Source organism: Populus trichocarpa, chromosome 6 (assembly GCF_000002775.5).
Source record: "Populus trichocarpa isolate Nisqually-1 chromosome 6, P.trichocarpa_v4.1, whole genome shotgun sequence".
Lineage (NCBI taxonomy): Eukaryota > Viridiplantae > Streptophyta > Magnoliopsida > Malpighiales > Salicaceae > Populus > Populus trichocarpa.
Genome location: NC_037290.2, coordinates 22,326,655 through 22,353,512, shown reverse-complemented (window position 1 = coordinate 22,353,512; position 26,858 = coordinate 22,326,655). Strand labels below are relative to the sequence as shown.

Genomic DNA, 26,858 nt, shown 5'->3' with positions numbered 1-26,858 from the left:
ATTTGATTTTAAAAATCAAACAGCATTGAAAATAGATTTGGTAACTCGAGATCTGAATCGGATTTGAAATTAAATCAGCCAAACAAAGATTCAGAAAAAATTGAGGTAAGAAAAGAAAATCATACGGACCTTGCAATGCTTGTTCATAAAAAATAACCAATGCTTGAGGACGAGGAGAAGTATATGGATGACCTGTCGTCTACAGCTTGAAACTTGAGCTCTGTTGCATTCTTTGTACAAGAAGAAGAAAAGGAGAGTTGAGTTGTCGAGAAAAGAAATTAGACGAAGGACCTCACTTTGAGATTTTAACAGGGGAGGAGGAAGATAAAGATGTCAAATTGGATCCACGTGCGAGTGAAAGACGCTTAGAAAGATAATTACTCTCTTTCGTGTTTATAGGCAACAAATTACAAAACTTGATAACATTTAAAATGTAAGGACCAAAATGAAATATATTATACACTGTAGGGTTCAACTAAATGCTTCACTTCTTTCCCTCCTCATGCTCTGCTCCAAAAAATTCAAAAACCCATATTCCCAAATTCTAAACTCTACCGCTACTTTCATAAACAAAGCACATACCCAGTAACCTGCACCAGCTCAGCCCCCCCAAACCCTAGCAAAATGTCCTCAAAATTCAATTCGTCCCAATTTTCCTCCCTCGACGACGACGACGACGACTTCCAAATCCCTCTCTCCCAAACACCAAAACAGACTCTTTCTATCCGCAACAAACCCGCTGACAATCCTCGCCGTCCGTCAAAAAAGCCAAAGAAACCCCCCAATCCCGGCAAAGAAAATATAGATCCCAACTCTCTACTCCTATATCAGAAAACTGAGTCCGGTGCCAATGACTTCAATTTAGACGAGAATTGCAGTTTGGATTTTATAGAGTCAAGCATCGATTGTACTGTTTCTTCTAAAGTTGGAAACGAGAAATTTGATAGCGGGAGCGGTAAAAAAGAAAAATTGGAAGTGAGTGGAGGATATTTGTGTAATTCGATTGAGGCTAGGTTAATGAAATCAAGAGTGGATTATAGTGGAGTTAATGTTGGTAATGAAGAGGATTTCGAAGAAAATAGTGAGCTTGATGCCTTAATTAAGTTATGTACCGAGGAAGAAGAAAGTGAAGCTAGAGAGAAAATTAAGGTTAATTGTAATGGCGATGAATGTTGTTTTGTCTTATGTCCGCTTTGTGGGACAGATATTTCGGATTTGAGCGAGGAATTTCGATTAGTTCATACTAACGAGTGCCTGGATAAAGAAGAAAATAGTGTTACATATGTGAGTGTTTTTAGGATTCTTGTAAGCTTTTTGTGCTTTTACGACTTCGATTGGTAAATGTGTTTTTTTATTTTTTTTGTTTTTTGCAGGTTGTTCTTGGTGGTGATGACGGCAGACCTGAGGTTGTGCCACGAGGCGTGGAGGGTCCTGTTTGTGGTCCGAAGAAAGTTGTTGTGTCACCTGTTGTTAAATGGCTAAGGAATCTGGGTTTAGAGAGATATGAAGAGGATTTTGTTCGAGAAGAGATTGATTGGGAGACTTTACAGTGGCTGACAGAAGAGGTATGCTTAAATTTACTGGACTTTGTTGCATGATAAATTAATTTTAAGTAATAAATTGTTGGGTTTTTGTTTTACTTAGGGAATGCTAGTTGGGGTATATAATCATTGTTAGACGTTGTGTTCACATTATTTTCCTGTCAAGAGTTGAACTCTCTTTCAAGCTATCTTCGTTAGTATTCTGTTCTAACCAAAGGCCTTAACCAGTGCTTGCCACACCTGGAAAGAACTCTTTAAGGCCCACAACATAAGTAAAAACGTTCTTCGGAAATATAAGAGAGAAACTAGGAGAATAGAGTTTGATCCTTTCTGAACCATTCAGAAAATGCAGGATTTGGTTCAAGAACTGAAGTAGTAGGATTAGGAATGTCAGGAGGACGAGCAGCACAGGTTCCATCATTGAACCCTTTAAGATCATGACAATTGAGTAAAGGCTCAAATTGTGTTTTCCACACAATGTAGTTTTATGAGTAAGTGTAATGGTGAAAGAGTGATGGGTTGAGACGAGAAAACAGGTTGAGAAATTGGGATGATAGGGACAAGAGCAGAAGACTAAAAAGCATTGGTAGGGGTCATTTGAGGCTCTGATACCATATTAAGTTATAAGAAAGTTTTGCAGGGATGATCTTTTCTGTGTATTCACTTGGAATAAATAGATTACAAAGGATAGCCTGTGACCTTATCCTCTCATATTTACAATCTGGATTGAGCCTAGTCCTATCTACGTATACTTGCAATGACAACATAATACTAACTAACCTAGTTTGAAAGAGTTTACTGCTCTTGACAGGAAAATAATCTAAACACACTGTCTAACAACCATCAACACCAAGAATTAGCGATTGAAAGATTGTGCTGTGGGCAGTTCTGTATTTGTGGAACCATAATTTTATTTTTCATAACCTCCTCCTTGATTATTTAGATAGTGGGGGTGATTTGGACTTCTAGACTTTTCTCCATTAAGTTGTTATTTCTGTTTGTTATGCTGAAATGGATATGATCCGGTAAATGCTTGTTTTTTTCTTCTTTCCAGGACCTCTTTGGCATTGGTGTCACTGCACTTGGTCCTAGGAAGAAGATTGTGCATGCTCTTAGTGAGCTTAGAAAAGGGTCTAATCACGCAATCGAGGCACATGGAGATGCACACGCCTTTGGTGAAGTTGGTTCACGGAGAAGCCATGGAGCAGAAATGCAAGTAGAGGCTTCTAAAATTATTGGCGATGACACTAGTAAACCAACTGCAAACAAATTGATTACGGATTATTTTCCTGGATCTGTACCTATCAAGAAAAAAACTAGTGTCATCTCTAAAGAACAACGGGGAGCAGAAAAAAGTCAGCCAGGCTATGTTCGTAAACAAGGGGTGAAAAACTATACTAAAAAAGGAAAGTTCAAAGATATTCCTTTGTGGTGTAGCATACCAGGGACACCATTTAGAGTGGTAATGATATATCATTCATTAGTAAAAATTCAACATAGTTTTTCATGTCAAATTTGCTCGTTTTACTTAATTACCAATCCTTTTTTTCACTCAAAAGTTGATAATATGGCACTATTTGGTGTCATTGTTACCTTTGATGTTAACTACAGAATGGAGTTGTAGAAGATAATTTATTTATTCCTTTTGCCTTTGCTTCACTAATGTTATTTCTTGGTTTATTGCTTACTTCAATCTAATTTCTGTATCGGCAGGATGCTTTCAAATATCTTAGAGGAGATTGTTCCCATTGGTTTCTTACTCACTTCCACATGGACCGTAAGTTCTTAAAATAATTGTATTTGGCAAACTAAATAAGAAAATTCTAATAGTTGTAAAGATATTTGAGTATGCATCTATTTTCAACCATGCCTTGTGTCATAAACAAGTCAATTTATCTGCTCCGATCAAGAAGTCACTAATGGCATGGGGCATTCACTTAAGGTGTCTTAGAAAGATGATAAAGTACATTTGTTGCTTGCTAGCAATCAATTATTAGGCACATTCCCCATCGTTGTATGGTCTTTCAAAGCAATGTACTTAAATGAAAAGCTTGAAAATTCTCAAGAAACTATGTTCATTGTCTTTGCAGATTATCAAGGATTAACAAGGTCTTTCTGTCATGGGAAGATTTACTGCTCCTTGATCACAGCAAAGCTTGTAAATTTAAAGATTGGGATCCCTTGGGATAGTTTACATGTTTTACCTCTCAACCAAAAGATCTGTATTGCTGGTGTTGATGTGACATGCTTGGATGCAAACCACTGTCCAGGCTCCATTATAATTCTCTTCGAACCTCCCAATGGTAAGGTGTGTCCACTTAGAACTTTAAGACACCGTGCTATATTATACTTTTTACCTAACATTTCTTATTTTAATACCAAAATTGTAAATGCCAGGCTGTGCTACACACGGGAGATTTTCGTTTTTCTGAGAAGATGGTTACAATGCCTGTTTTGCAAATGTCTTCTATCCATACTCTCATCCTTGATACTACATATTGTAATGCCCAGGTAAGTCCATGTTTGGTAATGATGTAATCTCTGGTTTTCTAGCTTTGGGCCTTTGGTTCGTGTAGGGCAGGTCTAAACCCATTCTAGAAAAGACCCAACTTATCTGAATTGAAACTTCACTTCTAATAAAAACTTAATCGCAAACATGTGCTACTAAATTAAATAGTATAAAATAGGAATCATAAAAGGCTAAATCCAAGCAATAGTTGCTCCTGCATCAGTCATCTTCCCAGTTTTTCCTTTGAAAAGAATCAGCTCACATGGTAAATTTTCTCATTGAAAATTTTTATTTGCAGTATGACTTTCCGAAGCAGGAGGCTGTAATACAATTTGTCATTGAGGCCATTCAAGCTGAAGCTTTCAACCCCAAAACACTTTTTTTGATCGGAAGCTATACAATTGGTAGATTCTGTTACTCTCCCTCTATCCTTGAGCTTGTCTTCATCCCTCTCACGCACACTGTCTCATTTTTTTCTCTTTATGGTTTGAACGAGACACTATTCTCACTTGGTGCAATATTTTCTTTTCAATTTTTTGAAAAGGAAAGGAAAGGTTGTTTTTGGAGGTTGCTCGTGTGCTCCATAAGAAGGTTTATGTCAACATGGCAAAATTCCGTCTTTTAGAATGCTTGGGGTTCCCTGAAGAAGATATGAGGTGGATTACATTAAATGAACAAGAAAGCCACATTCATGTTGTGCCTATGTGGACGCTTGCAAGCTTCAAAAGATTGAAACATTTATCGAGTCAATATGCAGTGAGTGACCAAAGATTGTGGTATATTTTTTTCATAAATAGTTGTGTGTGTGAATGTGTAGGGAGGGGGCATGTCATGCTTTACAACGATCGAGTTAATTTATACAGGGCATGAAAAGTGTTAAGTGAATTTATAAGATGCACAAAGAGGAAAGTTGCCTGAATGAGTGCCTCAATGTGCTCTGTATGATTAGGTGATTGTGATTTCCAAGTGACATGATTTTGCACAAGTATTCCATCTTATTTGCTCTCTATTGATGAGCACATAGGCCGTACTAACATGGGGTACTGTGCAAGAGCGCCCATTTGCGTGTGTATGAGCTTGAAATTTATTGACATGCTTGATTTTGACATCAACTTTCCATTTTCTATCATATTTTTGTGAGTAACTAATTATTCCAGGAAATTTGTAGACACATCTTTCATATCCAAGCACTTTTGGTCATGCTTATCATCACTAATTAGTTTAGCTAGTTGCTGCTTATGTTATTGAGCTAGCATGGCAATATCATGGCCTGTGCCACTAGCTTTTGTATGATCTTTTGAGTTTATACATTCCTATGAATCAGGGTCGATTCACTCTCATAGTTGCTTTCTCCCCCACTGGCTGGACATTTGGTAAAGGGAAGAAGAAATCTCCAGGGAGAAGGTGTCAGCAGGGAACTATTATAAGGTATATCCTTATCTCTATCTCGTAAACAGTATCCATTGACATTCGAGTAATAATTAGAAAATGTTTTAATAGCCGAGGAAGGAGCGCTTATTCTGTTTTTCTCCAACTTCAAATTGTTTTAGTTTTAAACATGACCACCATTTATTCATACCCAGTTTAAAATGTCTGGAAAACAAAATACATTTAATATAACCCAGCATGAAACCTGCAAGTCCCTGACTATTTAAATTCATGTGATGCACTTTTCATCTTCTTTAAAAAGGGAATGATTCATGTCTGGAGTGAGAATTCAATTCTGTGGTTCATGGATCATAATAGAAGATGCACAATTTTGCTCAGGTGTTTGGCTTCAAAAACCTTACCTGTTCATTCATGAAAAATATTTGAAGGAAATATTTGAAGTGAAAGATCTTTGATGCCAGCTTGCAAGGTACTTGTGCATTTTGCATTCGAGTTTAGTTGCCACCTGCCATGTATTGTTACTGGGGAACTGTATAGCTTAATGAGTTATATAAACTGTAAAATGCATGTGAAAACCTGGTCACATCATTTTGGCTGAGGAATATATCAACTGCTCCAATGATAGACATAATTTGACACACATCATACTTCGCTTTCAGAATTGAACTAATATGAAATTTTTGCTTGTATGTTTACCAGATACGAAGTACCATACAGTGAGCATTGCAGTTTTACAGAACTCAGAGAGTTTGTGAAGTTTGTGTCTCCTGAAAACATAATACCAAGTGTAAATAATGATGGACCAGATTCTGCCAATGATATGGTTTCCCTCCTGCTGTCTTGATTGTTTGACTAGAATCTCAAAGGAGAAGCCCCCTTTTTTTTTTTCTTTTTTGTCAAAATAGATGAAATGATTCCAAGGAAAAGCTGCCAGTTGGCCTCCAAATTCCTTGTATGTTATTCTGTGTTAGCAGGTATTGCTAGCATGCTACAATGAATAATGTAATATCAATGTACAATTTGTGACATTAAATGGCAAGTTGTTGAAGTAAAGGCACTTGATGATGACTTGGCGTCTAATTTTGATGCTATGAGACTATATCAAGATTTCGTGATTGTTTAACTCAAAGTTCTTGCTGCATATTCTGATGTCAAGGTGATATTAACGCAGTAGTCATAAGAACCTGAGAAAATCTCCTTTTGTATTAGAGATCTGAAGGCAGATGGCAAGCATTTCCAATCCCTACAAATTTTGCTGGAGAAATGCTTTATTGGAATCTATCATCAAGTATTGAAAGCTTACATTTATATCAAACTGGCTAGAAGGAAACTATGAGTTTACTCTGATTTGTGACCGACAATCTTCATTGCAGATAAGATCACTTCAAAGCAAAAATATTTTTAGCTAAGATTTTTTGAAGCATGCTTGCTATGGACTACATTCAAGGAAGCTACAGCAAGCCAGTTCCATCTTTCGATTGTCTATTTGGCTGTGTTTACAAATATACAAGTGTTCAAATTTCACCGCTTGAATTAATATATTAAATATTATATTTAAAGACGTTTCCTCAAAGGGTGGACATGCCGGAGTGGTTATCGGGCATGACTAGAAATCATGTGGGCTCTGCCCGCGCAGGTTCGAATCCTGCTGTTCACGCATATTTGAGCTTTTTCGTTTTTAGGGTAAATCTGAAATTAGGCAACCTATAACTCAAATCTCTATCATGTCTACAATTTTTTCTATTAAAAAGTAGGTCCCTAGAGTATTAAAAAATTCCTTAATCAACTTTTATATGGATACTGATCACAAATTGGTAGCCCAAAAGGTCAAACTGTGGCTAGAGAGCTTATTACAAAATAAATAAATTAAAAGTAGTTTTACTGTTTATTATCTCACAAATACAATATAGGTATAAATCCTGGGATAACCGGGGTTTTACTTGCTCACCTGAACTCACAAAGTGTGTTTTTTAGAGGTGGGATTTCCTCGAATAAAAAAAAAATATATACATATAGAGTAATTCATAGCTATCCCTTTTTTATCCTTAAAAAAACTATACAGCATATAACTTTATTCAAATTTGTCCTTCCACATTATATTGTCATGATTTTATGTTTTGAAATGTTATAAAATATTCTAATATTAAATTAAAAGTTCATATTACAAAATATAATTTTAGGTTATAGTAAAAGAAAAGTTACAACAGCAATGGACAAAAATTAACATAAAAACAAGCAAAGCTATTTTTGTTTTTACTGTTCAAAAGGTGCGAGAAACTTTGATTCGGTTCCTAAGGTTTTTTTTTTTTTTTCAATTTTGATCTTTAGTTTTTAGGTTTTTACGTTTTAATTCTATTTTTTTTTATCACATTTTAGTTTCTAAAGAGAGAAAGTAAAAAGAAAATAAAAAGAAAAGGGAAAGTATTTTGTTCGTTTTAGAGAAATGAGTTCAAAAAAGATGTCCTTGTCCTTCAAATATGCTGTAAAAAGCATGAGTGTTTCGGCAGCCGTAAAACAAATAAATAGGCAGTGTTGCAGCTTAAAAAAAAAACGTTGTGGTGGTCCTTTTTTCGGCGGCCGACGTCGTTTTGCTGCTTTTTTTGTTTCCTACTCCATGTGTGAGGAGAACGTTGTTGTGGTGGTTGTTTCCTACTCCATGTTTTTTTCGGCGGGCAACAAAACGAGGTGTGCTTCAATTTTTCCTTCTTTTTAATGTTTTTTTTTTTTTTATCAATATCCTCTCTCTCTCATTTCTTTTTTTAATTGTTCGCATTTAATTTTTTTATAAATAGTAACTAATCTTTTTTATTGTCTCTGTAATTTTATAATACTTTAAATAGATTATTATAATTTATTTTTAAATTTTATATCGATCAATTGTGTTTGTATGATATATTTATAAAAATAAAAATCACATGTATTTAGTGAATCTAATTTAACCTCCAAGACAAATAAAAAAAATATTTAAAATTTAAAGAACATATCGATTATTTGCTTTTTACTAGGATGATATTCAAGTTTTCGCTTTAGTTTTTAATTAGAGTTAATGATTTATCATTTTATTTATTTTTAGATTTAGTTTATCAAGTACATGTATTAACTTAAATCCTATAATTCAAAAGGAATATAGAAGAATAAAAATAAAAGTAGTAATAATAAGAAAATCGAAAAGATGTTGAGTCCTCCAACCATCGAGTATCCAACTTTAGTGAAATAAGCATCGAAATTAAAAATGAAAATAGATACATTTAGTGTGAAATTAATGATCTTAAATCCTATAATAAATTCCAATAGAAGAGCCAATGATATATAATTTATTTTGTTCTCCTCTGAGAGACCCTTCTTCTGCATACTCGACTCACTTTATTTCTTCAAGCTACTGATATTAGAAAAATAAAAAATACTATTAATATTAGAAATGTTTTAATTACAATACTAAAGAAAAAACCTATATATTTAATTTTTTTTCTTTTGTGAATATAATACCCACTTAAAAACATATTAAGACAATTGGTTTTGATGTTGTTGTTATTAAGAAAATTAATGTCGGGGGATGTGAAAACAAGAAAAGAATGGTATGTTGTTTTTGCGTTTCAAAAATATTTTTAAAAAAAATTGAAAATTTTTTATTTACTTTAAATTAATATTTTTTTGGTGTTTTCAGATTATTTTGATGTGCTGATATTAAAAATAATTTTTTAAAAAATAAATATTATTTTGATACATTTTAAAATACTTTGAAAAACAACAAGAAATCGAAGCCGGAAAGCGCGGTAAACGTGTTAGTCGGAGAAAAGAAGAGAAAGCTTGGAGAGGAGGAAGATAATTCACATCAAAGGTGATGTGAATATTGGGACCTGAAATATTCTCACGGTTGATTGAGACTTCTTGTTGCTAATGATAAATCCATATTAATTTAAGACAAGACTGCAAGATCATCGTGGGGTTCATTCATTGAAAACATGGGGAGATAATAACCCAAGGCTGAGTGCCAATTATTAAGGCTGCTTAAATCTGTGAGCTTGTTGAAGCTCAGGGCCTGATCGTGTGCCTCGAAAGAAGTAGAAAACATTACCCAAAAAATAAAAAAAACTAAAAGGTTTTGGCCTTTTTCTATAATACTTGAGGAGAATTACTATGGATTCGAGTGCAGTAATAATAATTTTATTTATTTTTTATTTTTAATAATGGTTTTGATATCAAGAGTGAAATTATCTTTTTAAATAAAAATTATTTGTGACTTGATAAAAGTTTAATTTTAAAAATACACAGTAACAATACTCTTTCGCTCTTAAAATCTAGAAAAAAAGGATTTTTTTGTTAAGGATTTTTTTATCCTTTTCTTTCTATTTGCACAGCAAAATAACACTTATATCCTTGGTTATTCATAAAAATAACCTTGTAGAGAGGAGTTTATTTGTCTTTATATTTTTTTATAGAGTAAAATTACATATTTAACCTTTAATTTTTCAAGGATTTTTATCTTTATGCCATGGTTGATGGTTGTTTTGTAATAATGATATTGCATTGAAAGAGGCCCTTATAATTTTATTTTATTGTTGAAAGAGGCTCATCACCGCTACTAGCGGCCAAAACCTTTAATTTGTGTGTAAACAAACAACGCTGTGTTTGGTTACCACCTCATCTACAACGCTTTGTTATCAAGAGCTAGGCCCGTGCGCCAAACAAGCCCTTGTAGGGCATAGCTTTCCAGGCCCAATCATCCACTCTTACGGTTCCTCACTCTTTTTTTATCTTTTTTACTTTTCTATTGTCGTCATTTAATTTTTATCAAAACTGTTCTAAATAATACTTACTTCTTATTTTCTTGATGCAAGCTATATAATAAATTATTTAAAAGGTGTTTTGAATGGTGGAATTTATTATAAATAATTAAAAATCTTGCTTAAGAATTTAATATTGCACCAGATAAATTTTTTACAATATATCTTAAATTTATTGCCTAGTCTGTGGATTATGCTAGATATATATATATATAAACGTCTAATTTGTGATAAATTATTCATTTACTATATTTCATTCACTTCTTTCTGGAATACAATTCTTTTTTAATGTACTCGGTATTGTCATAAAACTATTTTGATTCATTTGCATTTTATAAGAATCGATTAAATTAATTATAATAAATATTAAATAAAAACATAAATTAATTAATTAAATAAATAACATACAGTAATAAAATGAAAATTTTATTCCCTTTTAATATTTAGTATTAGTAAGAAAAGTTTTTAAAATTCTTTTGCATATCAAGTTAATACATAAATATTCATAAAGTAATTGTTAATATTAGCATAGAAAGCTCTAGTATTTTTAAAAACTATTACATAATTAGATAATTCTTTAAATGCCATTTTAATAAACTCATTTAAATGTATTTTTATCTAAAATTTTAAATAAAATAAAGAAAAAAATGTTAAGGGCTATTTAACAAAAATACCAATAACTTGTAAAATCCATAACTTGGATCACGAGATCAGGATAACTTCATAGAAAAAATTATTTTTTTTAAAAAAAAGCTAAGTGAAAAAAAAAACTAAGCGATAAATTTTTTTTATCTCACCATAATAATAATAAAAAATTATTGATGTATGATTTTTTAAAAAAGTAAACTCTTTGATTTTATTTAAATAAAGTTAAAAAAAATTAAAGAAAAGCCTTTTAAAAAGAATTTCAGGTGTTTAGATCTAATGAACTAATTCTTGGGCCTAGAAGGAAGGCATGATACCTTCCTATTAATTATCTTTTCTTGCTTGGCTAGGAGGACAATGTGTTATTCATCTAGTTTTGCAAACAAAGCAAACATCATGTTGTCTACATCTTTAGTTTTCAGTGATTCTCAAGTCACTGAAAACTCAGGGTATGAGTTTTTCAACCCAAAAAATTCATCTACAATCCTTTTTAGACCAAAAACACATACAAAACAATCTAGAGACTCACATAAACCCTTTTATATATTCAAACAACCTAAAAAATTGATAAAAAAAAATCAACCATCCGAAACCCAAAAACTTCCAAGAACAAATCTACCTTGGCAGACAATTTAAGGTGGAAAGAATACCCAAGTTAAAATCTCATTATCGAATGGAACTCGTGAACACCAAGATCAACCCCTTTAGTGATCAGAATGATATCAATCGATAATTTTCTCTTTCTATAACTAGAATATAGCAACAATCTCTCTTTTCTTTTAAATAAGGAACCAAAAAATAAGAAAAACAAAGTTTTATATCAAAATCAAAATTTCAAAATATATAGGGACCAAAATATTATCATTTAAAAAGTGTGAGAACCACAAGGAACTTTTCACCCTATTTTTGAACTGCCACTTATCTTCTCTGTTTTTTATTTATTTTGGTTCTTTAACTTTTAATTTTGCGGTTATAAAAATTACTTTACTAAGTAATAAAAATTAAATTATCAAAACAAAATAAAAATTATTGTGATAATCCATAGCGAGTTGTGTGTGTGAATAGAGGTGTGAGTTACACTGATTTTTCCATGCTTTTTAGTATTTTGTTATTAAAAAGCGTTGAATTTTTTACATTGAGTCAAAATTAGGGCAAATAATCAAAATAGACTCATAATTTACGACAGCGCAACATAAGGGCACATAAAATATTGGTAGCGTTCTTTAATCTATTATTTAATAATCTAACTATGTTAAGGTTAGGGTCTCAATCTTACGAAGTTATTTAATTTATTAGCCACGGTCGTCAAAGAGTGGAGGACCAATCATAAATCATCACATTTTGGTGATATTCGATCGACATGCAGCATATATAATAATAATAATAAGAGCAACTATCTAGATGGTGGTCAGTGGTAAGAGTTTGGAACCAAGATATTTGTTCTCTCTGTGGTCTCAGGTTCGAGTCCTGTGGTTGCTCATATGATAGCCACTGGAGGTTTACATGGTCGTTAACTTCCGGATCTGTGAGATTAATTGAGGTGCACGCAAGTTAGCCCGAATATCCACGTTAAATAAAAAAAAAAAAAAAAGGGAAGATTCGGCATGAAAGCGCTACTATCCTCTCAACTATGTATAAAAAATTATATATATATATATATATATAAAAAGAAGAAGAAGCGAGTTGAATATACTAAGAAAAGTGGGTTGGGTCCACCACGTCACCAGTAAAAAATAGATGGCTGGTGTAAAGAAAACCTATACATTCTAGAGCATTTTTGCCACGTGATATAAATGCAAGTTGTCTTCCAAGTTTTATATTATCTGTGTTCCTAAAAGCCATTGACGTCCATCGCTTGTTTCCAACTTTGCCATGGCCGGTTTCTGACCACCAAATTCTCCTCTGCACGTCCAGGTAGTTTCTCACACATATCCGTGGCCGTGCTTTAGGCACAGTAGTTTATTTAGTTAAGTTCTAGTTTGACCAAAAGAAATTATGTCATGATCATGAGTATTGATTAATTAAATAAAGGTAATTTTGCATATGGAATAGCACTCCTTCAAGAATATTTGGCTGCCTGTTTAGAATCGTTTCTGCATAAGATTCTTCTTGCTGTAGCGTGGTATGGAATAACAAGTAAATTGATCGGAGAAGATTGTTATATATATGTATGTATATATATATATGTATGTATATATATATATATATGTGTATATGTATAGCAGAGATGTCCTCGCGATAGAGAGTGCTGTTAGGCAATAATAGAAAAAAACAAGTTGCATTTCATGTTTATTTGGACTGTTTAATTGGGACAAAAAATCATAGAAAAGAAACCTCGTAAAAGAATGGCTTCCTACAATAAATGTACACCATTATTTGTTTCAAGGAGTGAAAACAACTTGGTATTTCCTATCTACTGGAAGATGGCACCAAAAAACTGGGCCACGTCCCTCTCTCGTGCCAGAACTTCTTCCTGGACTTGGAAAAAACAGAGCAACATTTATGTGAATTAAGCAGCATCAGTGACCCGGCAGCTAAAATTCGCCTGAATTCCTGACGTTTTCCAGTAGCTAGGATTGTTCTTCACAAAATTTGAATCAATCCCTTCAAAAGTTCCAAAGAAATGACTGGTGAGAGAAAGTTTCGTCTCCGTTGTTATCATCCCCGTTATAATCAGGAGGCGGCGGCGGAGTAGGAGGGGGATAATAATCACCACCCATATGGTCCAGCCCGTGATAGAGTCCGAAATCGGATGCACCCTCATTAGAATCCAACAAATTCAAAAACGACCAGTCTATAGTATCACTATCCATTTGTCCAGCCCCACAGTCGGACGATGATGATGTGTAATTCTCCACATGTGACGATGATTCACCTCCCATAGCAGTGGACGATGTTGGCTCTTCATTAGCAAACCTGGCAGCAACTTCTTGCACCTCTTGCGGGGTAAGTGACCGCCCGCCGACAATGTCCGGTGGGTTGTCAGGGAAATTGAACTTGGCACCACTACCACGTAGGCAATACAGGGCAGCGTCAAATGCACGCGCCGCCTTTTCGGGCGTGTCATAGGATCCTAACCATATTCTCTCCCGGCTATTAGGCAGCCTAATTTCAGACACCCACTTACCCCATTTTCTCTTTCGAACACCCTTGTACTTGGGCTCATGTGTTCTATCAGACTGTTGCTCAGATGACACTGACGAAGATGACGTTCCAGGTCTCACCATTGTTTCAGGACAATCAAACTAAACAGTACACCAAGCAATTAACTTGAAACAAAAACTTTAAAACCGGGACCAGTTTCGTTTTTTTGTTTTTGTTTTTGGTGGGATTGTGAGAATTGTGGGGGTGGGGGATAATGAAAATGGCGGCTCGAGCTGAAGGTATATATAGTGAGAGATGGGGTTTGAAAATGGGAGGTCTTCTAAATTCTAACCGTGTTGATCGGACTGAGGGGAGTCAGAGGGGGAGAGTGCGAGGGAGCGCGGACACTTGGGACGCGGTAGGGCCAAAAACGAAGGTACGACGCGGGAGCATTGATCAGCCGCAGGTCAGGTGTTTGATAGTATTTTGTTGAACTTGTGATAATTACATGTGCATGCAAATTGGGATGAAAGGAACGGAGTGGGGTTAGGTGGTGGACCTCTCTCTCACTTTCCGTGATGGCTTTGAAACCCTGTAGCTTGCCATTCATTAATTAGTAAAAACCATGCTCTTAATTAGCTTATGTTATAATTACGAGGAAAAAACCATCATATTTAATGAAATATATATTATTATGAAATTATATTATAAACATAGAATTTCAAATCATAAAATATAGATTTTACCATATTTATGTTATGATTTGGAATATCGAAGACATTTCATACGAGTTTTAGTGCAAGCGAAGTTGTAATTTTCATATTTTCTATATATAGAGTATGTGAATTATACTCGTTTTGTTTCTGCTTTTGTGGATGCGGAGGGCTATGGTGGATTGGAGTTTTTTTTTAACATATTGAATCATCCATATTAGTGCTTGTAATAATGAGTTTCACGTTATTGCTTCCATTTTAAATATAAAAAACAAAATCCTTAATTCTAAAAAAATATAAAAAACAAAATCGTCTTCATGATACCATAAAAAAATTGATTACATCCTTCCTTGGAAGAAAATAGGAACGAAAACTCTAATCTTAAAATAATTATATATCAAATATATTAAAACACAATTCGTTCTTTTAAATAACTTTATATCATTAAGATGTATTTATGTATAAACAAATTATATTCACACTATTTAAAAAATCGGAAATGCCGTTGATCTTGTAATTAATTTCATGGCGGGCTTTTGTCATGTAGTGGAAAAGAAGGGAAGCTTCGGTGGTGCCCCACTGAAGGGCCTGTCTTTTTCTTGGAACAGCAGCAGGGCCACCATTTCTCTAACTTGGAATTAAAGAGTCTGCAGCAATTTGCAAACAGCTCGTTTGATGGAAACAGATCCAAGCTCGATTTATGAGAGACGATGCTACTACATCTAAGTAAGTTCAAACTCCAACTTAATTACAGCGCTAAAGTTTACCATGAAACTCTTTCAAATTCATAAAAATCTTAAACGTTATGTCTCATATATGTTTTTTTAAATGACAGGAGGAGCTGCTTCTTGCATCATCAGAGCTTATCAGAGTATGTGGTAGATTTCACCTGACGATCTCACCTCAACTTACTAAGGAACAAGCAACCGTACCTGTTTGACTTTACTGGAAACAAGAAAAGAAAAGAAAAGTATATAGAGTAATAGTAAGTGAAAACGACAGTGGAAGAATTTGATTAGAATTGAATATGGTGAAAAATCCTGGGATTTCTTGAACACAGTGTGGAACTCAACGAACGCGTTACTCAACTTGGACACTTAACCTGATCTGGCGCCCGCCCTCTCTTCCTCGTTTAAAGAATGGGTATGGAGGTTGTTGGTTCACTACTGTACATTAATGATTTATTGCATGGCCAAAACATGTTCTCCATTAATTTAAGACAGGCATGCAAGATTCAAATTAAATTCTTACTTCAAATCCTAAATTATCTTCAACTTTAGAAGTTGATGATATATATATATATAGTTGTCCTGGAATTCTGTATAAGACGAAGGACTATATAAACCCTAACTCTCTTGCATACGCCAAGTTGCAAACAGTATTCTGCTGGTCATGTACTGTCACCAATTTAAAAAATAATTGTTCAAAACGTACGGAGATGATTGAATGATTGATTGGTGACGGATAAGAATTTAAGTTAGTGACGCATGCCTTTCAAATTAATGAGTACATTTGGGCCTCTCTAATGAAAAAAAGCTGGTTAAAAGAGTTAAATTATCAATATAGCATTAATTTTGGATGGTGCAATTTAGTTTTTTTTTTTTTACATGTGATATTCAAAAAATAATAATAATAGTATTTTAACATTTCATTTTGAGTTCTTACATGGAATGAAGAAAGAGAAAGGGAAAGTTTAAATAGAAAAACCTTATAATCTTTCATCTATTACATGGCTTTTCTAAAAAAACATACAGGAATGACTCTTTATTTTGATAAAAAAAGATTTTGGCACCCTATATACATATCACTTTAAAGATCCAAAATTAATAGATAAAAATCTATTATGAAAATTAATATTTTTACTTGTTCATATAGCTATTCTATTGCAGAAGCTCTTACGAGTTTAATTGTCAAGGTTGTTTTCATTACTATAAAATTAGCAGATACAAAGGAAAATATCAATGAAATTTTTTCATTGGTATATTGTGGTGATATTTACCGACTGAATTTTTCATTGCTAAATCCATCGGTAAACACCGACAAGAATATTCCTACGGTATATATCGAGGGATCGCAATGGAAAAAAAAGAAATAAAAAAAACCAAACAATACGATGACATGTAAGTTTTACAGACGACGTTACCGACAGAATTAACCCAATGATAAAATTCATTCGTGAATATACCAATGAAAAACTTCTGTCAGTATATACTAGCGACATTACAAATGGTAATACAACAGGATTCAAGAAGGTAAATCATATGGTGACGTGACATTTCTACCGATAAAATTGCCGACGGAGTTACCATCGAAATAATATTATCGATAATATTTAATTTATGACTTGATGCTCGATCCTTCTCTCCCCTTTCCCCATTTCTACTTCTTCTTTGTGCATTTTTTATTGCAACAAACAGCCACCCCCTCACCCCCCCAATCTCAACACAATCCAACCTCCCACAACAAAATACAATAACCACAACACTCGATTTGTCATTATCTATGTTCTAATTTGAATTATTCAACATTGTTGGTAGAAATTGAATAAAATCAACTAGTTTGTGGCATATATGTTGTCTATTTGCAAGATTAAAAATTTTAGGTAGCTTCCCATATAGAGGAGGTGCTGCCGAATCTTTTTTAAAAATCAATTAAAATTGTTTATTTTTTTCAATAATTTTGTATAGATGCTTAGGGAAAAATCAATCGCACGTTATGAGGACAGGATCACTGCTAGTTTTTCTAGTAGCGATAATGACAACCACGAGTCATTAGGTGCCGACCAAGCAGAGGTACCTGAGGCACAGGCATCGACTCACCACAACACTGCCTCTTCGAGTGCAATGCTGCAACGTAAAGGGATGTCCTTTCACAGCGTGATCCATTTACCCACAAGTACGTGGCGTAGTGGAAGGACGACCTTTCAATGTAACTTTTTTCTGCTTTCACAACAACATGTTTAATAATTTTTTTAAAAAGTAATATTTAAATTTATCCAATTTTAGGTTTACAAACATTGAGACTGCCCGAACAATAACATCGGCATTTCAATCATCGATGAAAATTTCATTGTTTCAATAAAGTCAAGTTTCCAAACATCCTAAATGAAAACCGCAGGTCGATACGTGGTTTTCAAGGTTTAAGGTTAGTATTAACTTAAATTTTTTTTATGTTAATTCATTTACTTTATTGAAATTACTGAATTTTTTAATATAAATTTTTACTGCAATGGAAGAATTTGAGTGGGTTAGAGCTAATGATAATGTTGTGAGGAGGGTTTGGAAATATCACGTTGCAAAGAGGTAACATCAAAATCAAGATAATTTTTTTTATTCTAAATATTAAAATTTTATTTGTCATTTACTTATAGATAATTTGTTTGTACCATATAATTTGTATGATTTTTCGTACAAGGCGCAAAAGAAATCCAAAATATATATGAAAGAAAGCAATCTACCAGGCTGGAATGACATGACGGTTTGGAAGGATTTCAGGTTGCCACTTAAAATAAATCCTAGACATACTTGGTTTTTTTTAAAAAGAGCAGATGACACTTCATTTACCTAGATGGATGGTGTCATTGATGTGTTGTCTAATGTAATTAATATCGGTCATCTCTAGTAATTGGAAAATTAAGTATGAGTCTTTGGACTCCTAAAACTTTAAAACTCAAAATTCAACTTGATTTCACCTAAAAGTATAGAAAAAGAAAAAAGAAAACATCCCATAAACCTTTCATTTAATTTTTTTTTCTTTTTTAAGGTGTAAACAACAATTTCTTTTATTTTTTCATCAACCCCTTCATTTAAAAAGAAACACCAGGCGACACGTCCTTTGTTGTTCCATATTCTAGCCATCTATGGTGGTTAGAAAGTCAGGTATCCGACTCATATAGGTAAAAAGACCAATTTTTAATCCATTTTCAGCCAAAATACCTAAAAAACACTCTAGGGATCTCAAAACATCTATTTTTTTTAATCGAAGTAGCATTTAATTGGTTTAAAAATTCAAAGTCAACTCGAATCCAAAAAACTTCCCGAGCTAAGATCTACTCCCTCAGGCGATGGAAAGGCCAAAGAACACCCCCAGTAGAATGCCTCTAATCGAATGAAACTTACTGACATCAAAATCAATCTTTTTTCATAGTTAAAATTGATGTCAAGTAACAATTTTATATTTTCCATCAGAATCCGATAATTCTCTCTTTTCTCTATCAAATCAGTGACTTAAAAATAAAATTATAATTATAGATCAAAATTCAATTTTCAAAATCTAGAGGGATCAAAAATTTATTATTTAGAAAGGAAGAGGACCAGAGTGAATATTTTGTGCCAAGTTTTTAAATTATCACCTATTTGCCTTGTTTTTCTTCACTCTAGTCCTTTATATTTTAATTTGACCATTTCTTAACAATTCAAAAGCAATTAGCTACCAATTTGATCGCTGTGAATTCCTGTAAAAAAACATCTATTCCTTTTAGATTTTTGTTTTGTAACTGTAATTTAATTTTTGGAAGAACACCCTTAAAATTGAAGGGCTTGTTTGTTTTTTTCATCGGGCGGGAGGGCTGCTCTAGCTCGTCACATCCTAGATCCACGCCTACAATGAATTCGGATAATTACTAAACTATTATATATATATATATAGTTTAGTAATTATAATTAATAATTAATACTAATCGTCTCCATGGCCCATGGATCTATTTTTAAAATTTGCCATAGCATGATTTGGGATGGGAGGGCTTTATTTTGAAAAAACGTTTGTTTAGTGAAGGATAATTTTGGTCTTGTGATCGAAACTTGGGTGTCTGGTCTCTCCTGGTTAGCTCTTTTCTTGCAACAAATCAACAGTAATTTTTTTGGGCTTCTTTTCCAGTCAAGAACCTGTTCTCAGATTGACATTTATACAAACACTTTAGGAACGCAATTCTCTCTTTGTCATTAAATTACGTTCTTTACCTTTTCACACCTCTCACGCTCCTCTTAACCTTACTCAAGGCAAGATTGCGACCTTTTCTCTTATTTCACTTGTCGCAATACATTTGTCTGAACTTAGAAACTCACTATACATTAATAATGGTTACGCAAATTGTTAGAACTTCAATTTTGAGCTATAAATCCAATGGGCCGCAGGTGTTTGCTTATTTGCCTGTGAGAAGAAAATGGCAAAGAGAAACTTTGTTGGGTTGGTTGCAGAATAGATTGATGACTACAAGTAAGCGAGTGCAGGATAGAAGCACCACGAAAAGGGTGCAGGATCTTGAAATAGTGACAGAGAAATGGAAAATAGTATCAAAAGTGAAGGCAGTGATGGAGATTTTAAATGAGGAGCCAGAGACGATAATCCCAGTAAGGAACCTTGAACGACACAGGATTAAAATCAATCTGCCTAAACCCCATAAAATTTCGGACTTCCTTCGAAAATCGCCAAAGCTTTTTGAATTGTACAAGGATCAAAGGGGAGTGCTATGGTGCGGAATGACAAAAGAAGCTGAGGATTTAGTAGAAGAAGAGGGAAGATTAATCGAGGAGCATTCAGAAAAAGTCGCAGAATATGTGACGAGATGTTTAATGATGTCTGTTGATAGGCGGCTTCGGTTGGATAAAATAGCAAATTTTAGGAGAGATTTTGGTTTGCCTGTTGATTTTAGGGATAAATGGGTGCATAGGTATCCAGAACTGTTTAAGGTTGTTAAGTTGGTTGATGAAGTAAGTTATTTGGAGCTTGTGTCTTGGAATCCTGATTGGGCTATCACACAGTTAGAGAAGAGAGTATTAGGGGTGAATGAAAGCAGTAATCATCAGCCGGGAATGCTTTCATTGTCATTTCCTTTGAGATTTCCTTCTAATTACAAGAAGGTGTATAGACATCGAGAGAAAATCGACCATTTTCAGAAAAGGTCTTATTTGTCACCATATGCAGATGCCAAGGGACTTACTGCTGGGTCGTTAGAATTTGATAAGAGGGCTGTTGCCATTATGCATGAGTTGCTTAGCTTTACCCTTGAGAAGAGATTGGTGACTGATCACCTTACGCATTTTCGGACGGAATTTGTGATGCCACAGAAGTTGATGAGACTTCTTTTAAAGCATATGGGGATTTTCTACGTGTCTGAGAGGGGGAAGAGATTTAGCGTATTTTTGACTGAAGCTTATGAAGGTCAAGAACTGATTGAAAAATGCCCTCTGGTTGTTTGGAAGGAAAAACTCCTGAGTCTTGTTGGTTACAGAGAGAAGAAGAAGAAGATTTTAACATTTGGCGATTTATCGGACTTGGAGGATAGTGGTTTGATTGAGAGTAGTTCTGAACACGAAAATATAAGTATGCATTTTGGGCATGAGGACACGATGGTCGGTGTGGAAGATGCTTTACTTGCAGACAATGATGAGATGAATATTGGAGAAATTGGCCTCGCAGGCTGGAACAGTGAAAAATCTTGAGGTCATAAATTTAAACCTTCGTAGGTTTTTTTGTTCACTTAATTGGACTCTGAGTCATTATATGTTTATTGATGGAGTTCGTTTTTCTGCTATAGCTTATGAATGCAAAGCAGAGAGCTCTTCTTGTCATCTAGGCATTTTAATCCGGAAATTGCATACTGCCGCTGATCACTAATCAAATTTACCATTATTGCATTTTGAAAGACACAACAGCAATTCTACATTTGAGGGGGGAAAAAAAACAGAAAGAAAAACGGAAGCTGTTAGCCCTTTGAATGTCTTGTATCAGATCATCAAAACTTGTCAGAAATAGGGGTAGTGACTACATATTTCAGAATTTGTTTTGCTATTTTTACTGATGAGTGTGATGTGCTGGCCTCTGAAATTATGCCATATAGACTGCAAAATAGATAATTAGCTTTCATTTTTCCTCATCAAATGAATGTGTAAATTTCTTAATGCTTAATGCTTAGAAATTAGAACAGTATGGTATTTCTAGAAGGCATGTGAGAGTTGCATTTTTTTGTTTATTTATTTTTTGGCTCAGTTTTGGTTTTCTTTATGCAATATACTGATCCAATACCACAATATAATACAATGTTCAATCACTTCCCAGTCTGGTTTTGCCCATGGTGCCCAATTTCGTAATGCAGGCACTTGGAAGGAAAGTGTGGTTGATGAGTTCTGGTGCCTTTACTGGATTTAGAAATGAAGCCTTAACTGCTTGCTGACTTATTTGGAGACAGGAACAGTTACTGTAGTGAGATAATCGACTGCAAGTTATTATGAGGTGGTGTGGTGCTGGTAACAAATCTTAGGCATCTGTAGTAACACAAGGACCGTCCTAGGAAATTAGGGGCCAGACTTCAGAGTCGATCTGCAACTTTTGGGGTCTGTATATTGTCATTGTGCCAAAATAAAACAAAAGGTCCACAATTCTGACTGAATTGGGACCTGTTTTTTGAATTGGACTGGTTTTTCAGCAAGACTTTCTCTGCTGTTGCTTGCCTTTTAAGCCCGTAATCATGCTAATAATGTAGAAGGTAATTAACTAGTTGTCATAATTTTGTTCATATATATAAAATTTATTAATAAATACTTATTTATCTTTAATATTCATCAAATATTTGATTAATGAATCTAGAATAAAAAAAAATTTTGAGGACAAAAATGTTTTGCAAAAGAAATTATAAAATTATTATAATCATGAGATTCTTATTGCATCAAAGCATTGTTTCTAAATGTTCTTAGTCAATGCTTTATTAAAACTGAATATTAATTAGAGTTGTTGAAACTGATATATATTATGTTATTTTTTTTTATAAAAGAAAACAGTTGTTTTCATAAACAGAGATATGAGGAGGATACCTAAAACTAATATGTCGGTGCCTATTGTATAACATGTACACTGAATTGACCTGCATGCGAATTCTATATGGAGAGATCACATGTGTCTATGAAAAGGCTTACGTGACGGTTATGTAAGTAATTCTTAAACTTGAGATCACTAAGTTATCTTAAATAGAATGTTATATTTTGATCATGCTACATGTTGTTCTAATCAAGGGTAACAAATAAGTAGATATTGAGTATAACATGAACTATATGAAGGTATTTAAATAATCAAGAGAAGATTCATCACCCTAGGTGAATTGGAAAAATGTTTCATTTATTCTTAAATAATATTAATTGTAAATTCTAGCACAATGTGGAATGAGGTTTGAAAAAGAGTTTTAAATCCTATTCAAAGAATCAATGACTATGATGTTGAGTTTAAATATGATTTGACATAGTAGACACAGTTCATGCTATATGTCTAAATTGAAACACTGTTGATGAAAGGATAATAATTACACTGACAAACTAGTCACTAAATGGTTAAGTTAAATTACTTATGACTTTTCTAATATTTAACAGATCATGACAGGTTGTTAGACATGGTACTTAATATTCAAATATAAATCAATCAATTATTGAATTGATAATAAATTTATTTATTTAATTAATTTAATCTTATTTTATTTAGGATTGTGATTTATATTTGGGTCAACTTATTAGGGAACCTAATGTGTCACACACATAAGAACTATAGATCAAAAATTAAAATAGGATAGTTAATCAAGTGTGACTTGATTGTAAATAAATTTTAAAAATTGAGGACTATAATATGATTAATACAGGGGATTACAATTTTAGATCACTACAAGATTTAACAATTTTATCGACGAAAATTTTCCGTCGGCGTAAGACACATATTCCGTCAGTAATTAATTTACCAACGAAATCACCGACAGAAATGCTCCGTCGGTGAATCTTTCATCGGTAATTTTTTGTCCGTCGGTAAATCCGTTGGTAATAAAAAAAATATTATTATCGACGGATTTACTAACGGAACAGACACGTAAAAAAAAATTACCCGCTTCATTCCGTCGGTACATCCCTCGAAAAATACCATCGGTAATTCGGTCGATAATTATTTAAAAACATTAAAAAAAATCCATTTTATAAAATTATAAAATAATTAAATTAACATAAATCAACACTCTATAATATATATACTCAAAATGCTTGGAAAAAAGAATAAGAAAATCAACTCAAATAAATTTGCAACAAATAAATAAAACGAAAAAAATAAATTCAACTAAAAAAATTCATATGAAAAAAATGAAATTGTAATTGCTACAAATTTAAAAATTCTATAAATTAATCAACTAAAAATTGATTGTGATGTTGAAGTTCCACTTATCCATTAACGGCCTCTCCTCTTTATTTGATTGAGTTAGAATAATTTTGTATCAAGACAAAGAAACAGAAAAAATCAATCACCTTAGAGGCGTTAAAAACACTATATTATAAATATCGATATACTAAATCCATCAAGAAATTCACCAAGTAGTTTACAAGGAGGATCAATCCACAAACATTTTGGTTAAATTTCCTTTCAAACATATTTGTTCTGCGTGGAAATATTGGACGATGAGTGCAATCATATATCTGTTTGAACAAAGTTACAGTGCATCTTCTCTGTTTGCCGTTGCTATATATATATATATATATAAAACTCAGGTGCAGAGTCACGGCTTTTCATCCAACTCACGAGAGCGAGTGGGCGTGACATCGAAAGTCATGGTAGGCGCCGGAGAGTTAGTTACATATAACACCAGAAAGGATGCCAGTGCCATTACCATTGCCTTTGCCTGCGTATGATATCACCAACGATGAGGTAAGAAGATACCAGCTTTCGGATTTTGAAAGAGATCGATGCTCTTTCATCATCAATGATCAGATATAGATATTCAACCGCTCTCTGGATAAAACGATCCACACATCATGAAAGTGGCAGATTTCGATCTTACCTGGCCAACTATCCCTTCCGTTCACAAGAATTTACATAGATATTGCGGTTGCTTTTTTCTCATATCGTCCACAGCTTCATGAGTTGGATAGAAGTGCCCATCAGAACCTCGCCATGAAAAGCTGGGAACATAGCATTCAAGTGGGGTCGCGTTTAATTATCCATCTGCCTAGGATTGAGATGAGACTAGGGGACGGCCCAGAGAGCTAGGCATTAATACTTGCTTTGAAAAAAAAAACAAAAAAAACAAAAGAGCATCGCAGGACAGGTTGAAGGTCATAATCAGAATGAAGATATGTGATGCAATAACTAATAATCACTGCACAGATAAACGATCAACTTGTGTTTATCTAATAACGTCAACGTATTTCTTCTATCTAAAGGTCTGGATACTTCTTTCCTGGAAGAAGGATTGAGTTTGATTATTCAATTTTTGTTTTTCAAGTAAGATTTCCGTTTCTGATTTTTATTTTATTTTTTTATGAAAAATCTCGAAGAATTAAAGTATTTAAATTAAAGACAAATACTGCATCTGATAACTTAAAATTAATATTGGAAGTTTGCTTTATGAAAATTAATGAATCTTTGACTATCCTAATATTATCAAGATATATATAGAAAAGTAAGATCTTGATGCTCAACGGTCTGGATGTGATTGGAATGCACCATGTGCTGACATTACGAGTCAAGACAAAAAGTCCTTTGGATTTATACGAGAAAAAATAAGACAGGTCCTAAAACATCCCATTCAGTAACATTACAGTTATGAGAAGTCCCAGTGTAAGAGAAAAAAAACAGAAGAACCATCTAGGTGGTGGTCCAGTAATAAAAATTTGAGATCAAGAGGTTTGTTCTTTCTATGGTCTCAGGTTCGAGCCCTGTGGTTGCTCATATGATGACCACTGGAGGCTTACATGGTTGTTAACTTCAGGACCCGTGGGATTAGTCGAGATGCGCGCAAGCTGGCCCGGACACCCACGTTAAACTAAAAAAAAAAAAAGAAGAAGACAATTTGAATTCAGCAAATGAGAGGAAATATGTTACGAATTTAATTATCAATATCGGGATGAAATTAAAAAAAATAAAATTGAATATATCAAAGGTAGCTTGGGTCTCCTAAAACTGAAATAATCAGCTAAAAATATCCATAATACTTGCTAGCTAATCACTATTCCATCCTGTGATGTAATTGATAGGTCCACCTTGGAGATTTTGTATTTGTTTTATATTATAAATATAACTAGTAATTAATATGATATAGACTTAATGCAATAAGTTTTTTTAAATAAAATTGGAATAAATATAAGAATATCATTGAAGAAATTTATAATAAAGAAACCCTAACTAATAAATCAACACCCAACAATTTCTAATAAAGAAACCCTAACTAATAACTAGACAATTTATTCAAGTCATAATAAGACAAGATAAATATATGATTTTTTTTTAATTAACGTGGATGTCCGGGCCAGTTTGCGCGTATCTCGACTAATCCTACTGGCCCTGAAATTAACGACCATGTGAGTTTTCAATGACCCTGAGATTTGTAGGACTCGAACTGATAATCTCTAAAAATTAAATCTAAAATCTGATTAATTAAACTACACAAGATTGATAAATATATAAATATTAATTTCCTCAGAGTTAGTCGCTTTGATGATGATTTTTTTGATAAAAGCTTTGAGAAGAACACAATTGCATCCTATATTTGAGACAATGTAGCAATGTTCGCAATAACACATTTCATATTTTGGTTGTCAACGATTAACAAGGATGTAATTACAAAGTTGACTCCATTTTGATACAAGAATGTGATTGATCTAATCTAAAGTGGACCATACGCTTCCAACTGTATCTCAATCTCCTAGTAAAACAAGATGTTGCGTTATAAGAAATTACTCCTACTTAGTTTTTGTTCGATGGAAACTTTAAGTACGTAGGTCCATTAATTGTTTTACTTTGATAACACCATCTTTTTATTTAAACCGGTTAAAATTTATTGATTTTTTTTATGATTTTTTAAATAATATTATTTTTATTTTATTAAAAAATAAAATTAATTAGATTAATTCGATTTAATTAGGATCAATCCACCTGATTTAAGATCCTGAAACTTGCTTCAAGTTAACCCCAATTGGGTCTAAAAATTACGACTCACTTAGTTATTTTAACTACTCTATGTTAAAGGATGATGACATTCAGAGGGAAAAAAACACTCAATTTCATAAATTATTTCAAATAAAATAAATACCAATCAAAAGAATAGAGATTAAATTTGAAATATAAAAAAGTTGAAAGGGGATGGGATGAAATTAAAAAAAAATCTAATTTTATAAATTATTTTAAATAAAATAAATAGCAATCAAAAGAATAGAGACCAAATCTAATAGATAAAACA

General features: G+C 33.3%; 3 protein-coding genes and 1 non-coding gene across 10 annotated transcripts; 3 read left to right on the top strand and 1 right to left on the bottom strand.

Annotated features, from left to right (window-relative positions):
- Positions 1–534: 534 nt before the first annotated feature.
- On the top strand, positions 535–6,504 carry LOC7491975 (uncharacterized). Of its 5 annotated transcripts, XR_002982424.2 has the most exons (11): positions 535–1,284; positions 1,374–1,565; positions 2,596–3,003; positions 3,255–3,318; positions 3,632–3,849; positions 3,939–4,052; positions 4,349–4,454; positions 4,595–4,806; positions 5,375–5,478; positions 5,818–5,908; positions 6,139–6,276. XR_002982424.2 is itself a non-coding variant. In XM_002309417.4 (10 exons), exons 1-10 carry the CDS (start codon positions 625–627, stop codon positions 6,281–6,283), a joined length of 2,223 nt encoding a protein of 740 aa, XP_002309453.1. In that variant the 5' UTR covers positions 535–624; the 3' UTR covers positions 6,284–6,504. The 5 variants fall into 5 exon arrangements, 2 of the variants coding, with proteins under 2 accessions (XP_002309453.1, XP_024459167.1); XM_002309417.4 differs by lacking the exon at positions 5,818–5,908 and having other exon boundaries at positions 6,139–6,504; XR_002982425.2 differs by lacking the exons at positions 4,595–4,806; positions 5,818–5,908 and having other exon boundaries at positions 6,139–6,286.
- Positions 6,505–7,014: 510 nt separating this feature from the next.
- Positions 7,015–7,096, top strand: TRNAS-AGA (transfer RNA serine (anticodon AGA)). The gene has a single exon. It is a non-coding gene; the product is annotated as a tRNA-Ser (tRNA).
- A 6,034-nt stretch (positions 7,097–13,130) lies between these two features.
- Positions 13,131–14,242, bottom strand: LOC7492280 (ethylene-responsive transcription factor ERF017). The gene has a single exon (XM_002308472.3). It carries the CDS (start codon positions 14,093–14,095, stop codon positions 13,475–13,477), a length of 621 nt encoding a protein of 206 aa, XP_002308508.1. The 5' UTR covers positions 14,096–14,242; the 3' UTR covers positions 13,131–13,474.
- Positions 14,243–19,371: 5,129 nt separating this feature from the next.
- On the top strand, positions 19,372–22,149 carry LOC7492279 (protein WHAT'S THIS FACTOR 1 homolog, chloroplastic). 3 transcript variants are annotated; one of them, XM_002309416.4, is made up of 2 exons: positions 19,372–21,106; positions 21,759–22,149. In XM_002309416.4, the coding sequence occupies exon 1, from the start codon at positions 19,741–19,743 to the stop codon at positions 21,103–21,105; it is 1,365 nt and encodes a 454-aa protein (XP_002309452.2). In that variant the 5' UTR covers positions 19,372–19,740; the 3' UTR covers position 21,106; positions 21,759–22,149. The 3 variants fall into 3 exon arrangements, with proteins under 3 accessions (XP_002309452.2, XP_024459153.1, XP_024459152.1); XM_024603385.2 differs by having other exon boundaries at positions 21,722–22,149; XM_024603384.2 differs by lacking the exon at positions 21,759–22,149 and adding an exon at positions 21,201–21,651 and having other exon boundaries at positions 19,373–21,106.
- The last annotated feature ends 4,709 nt before the right edge of the window (positions 22,150–26,858 follow it).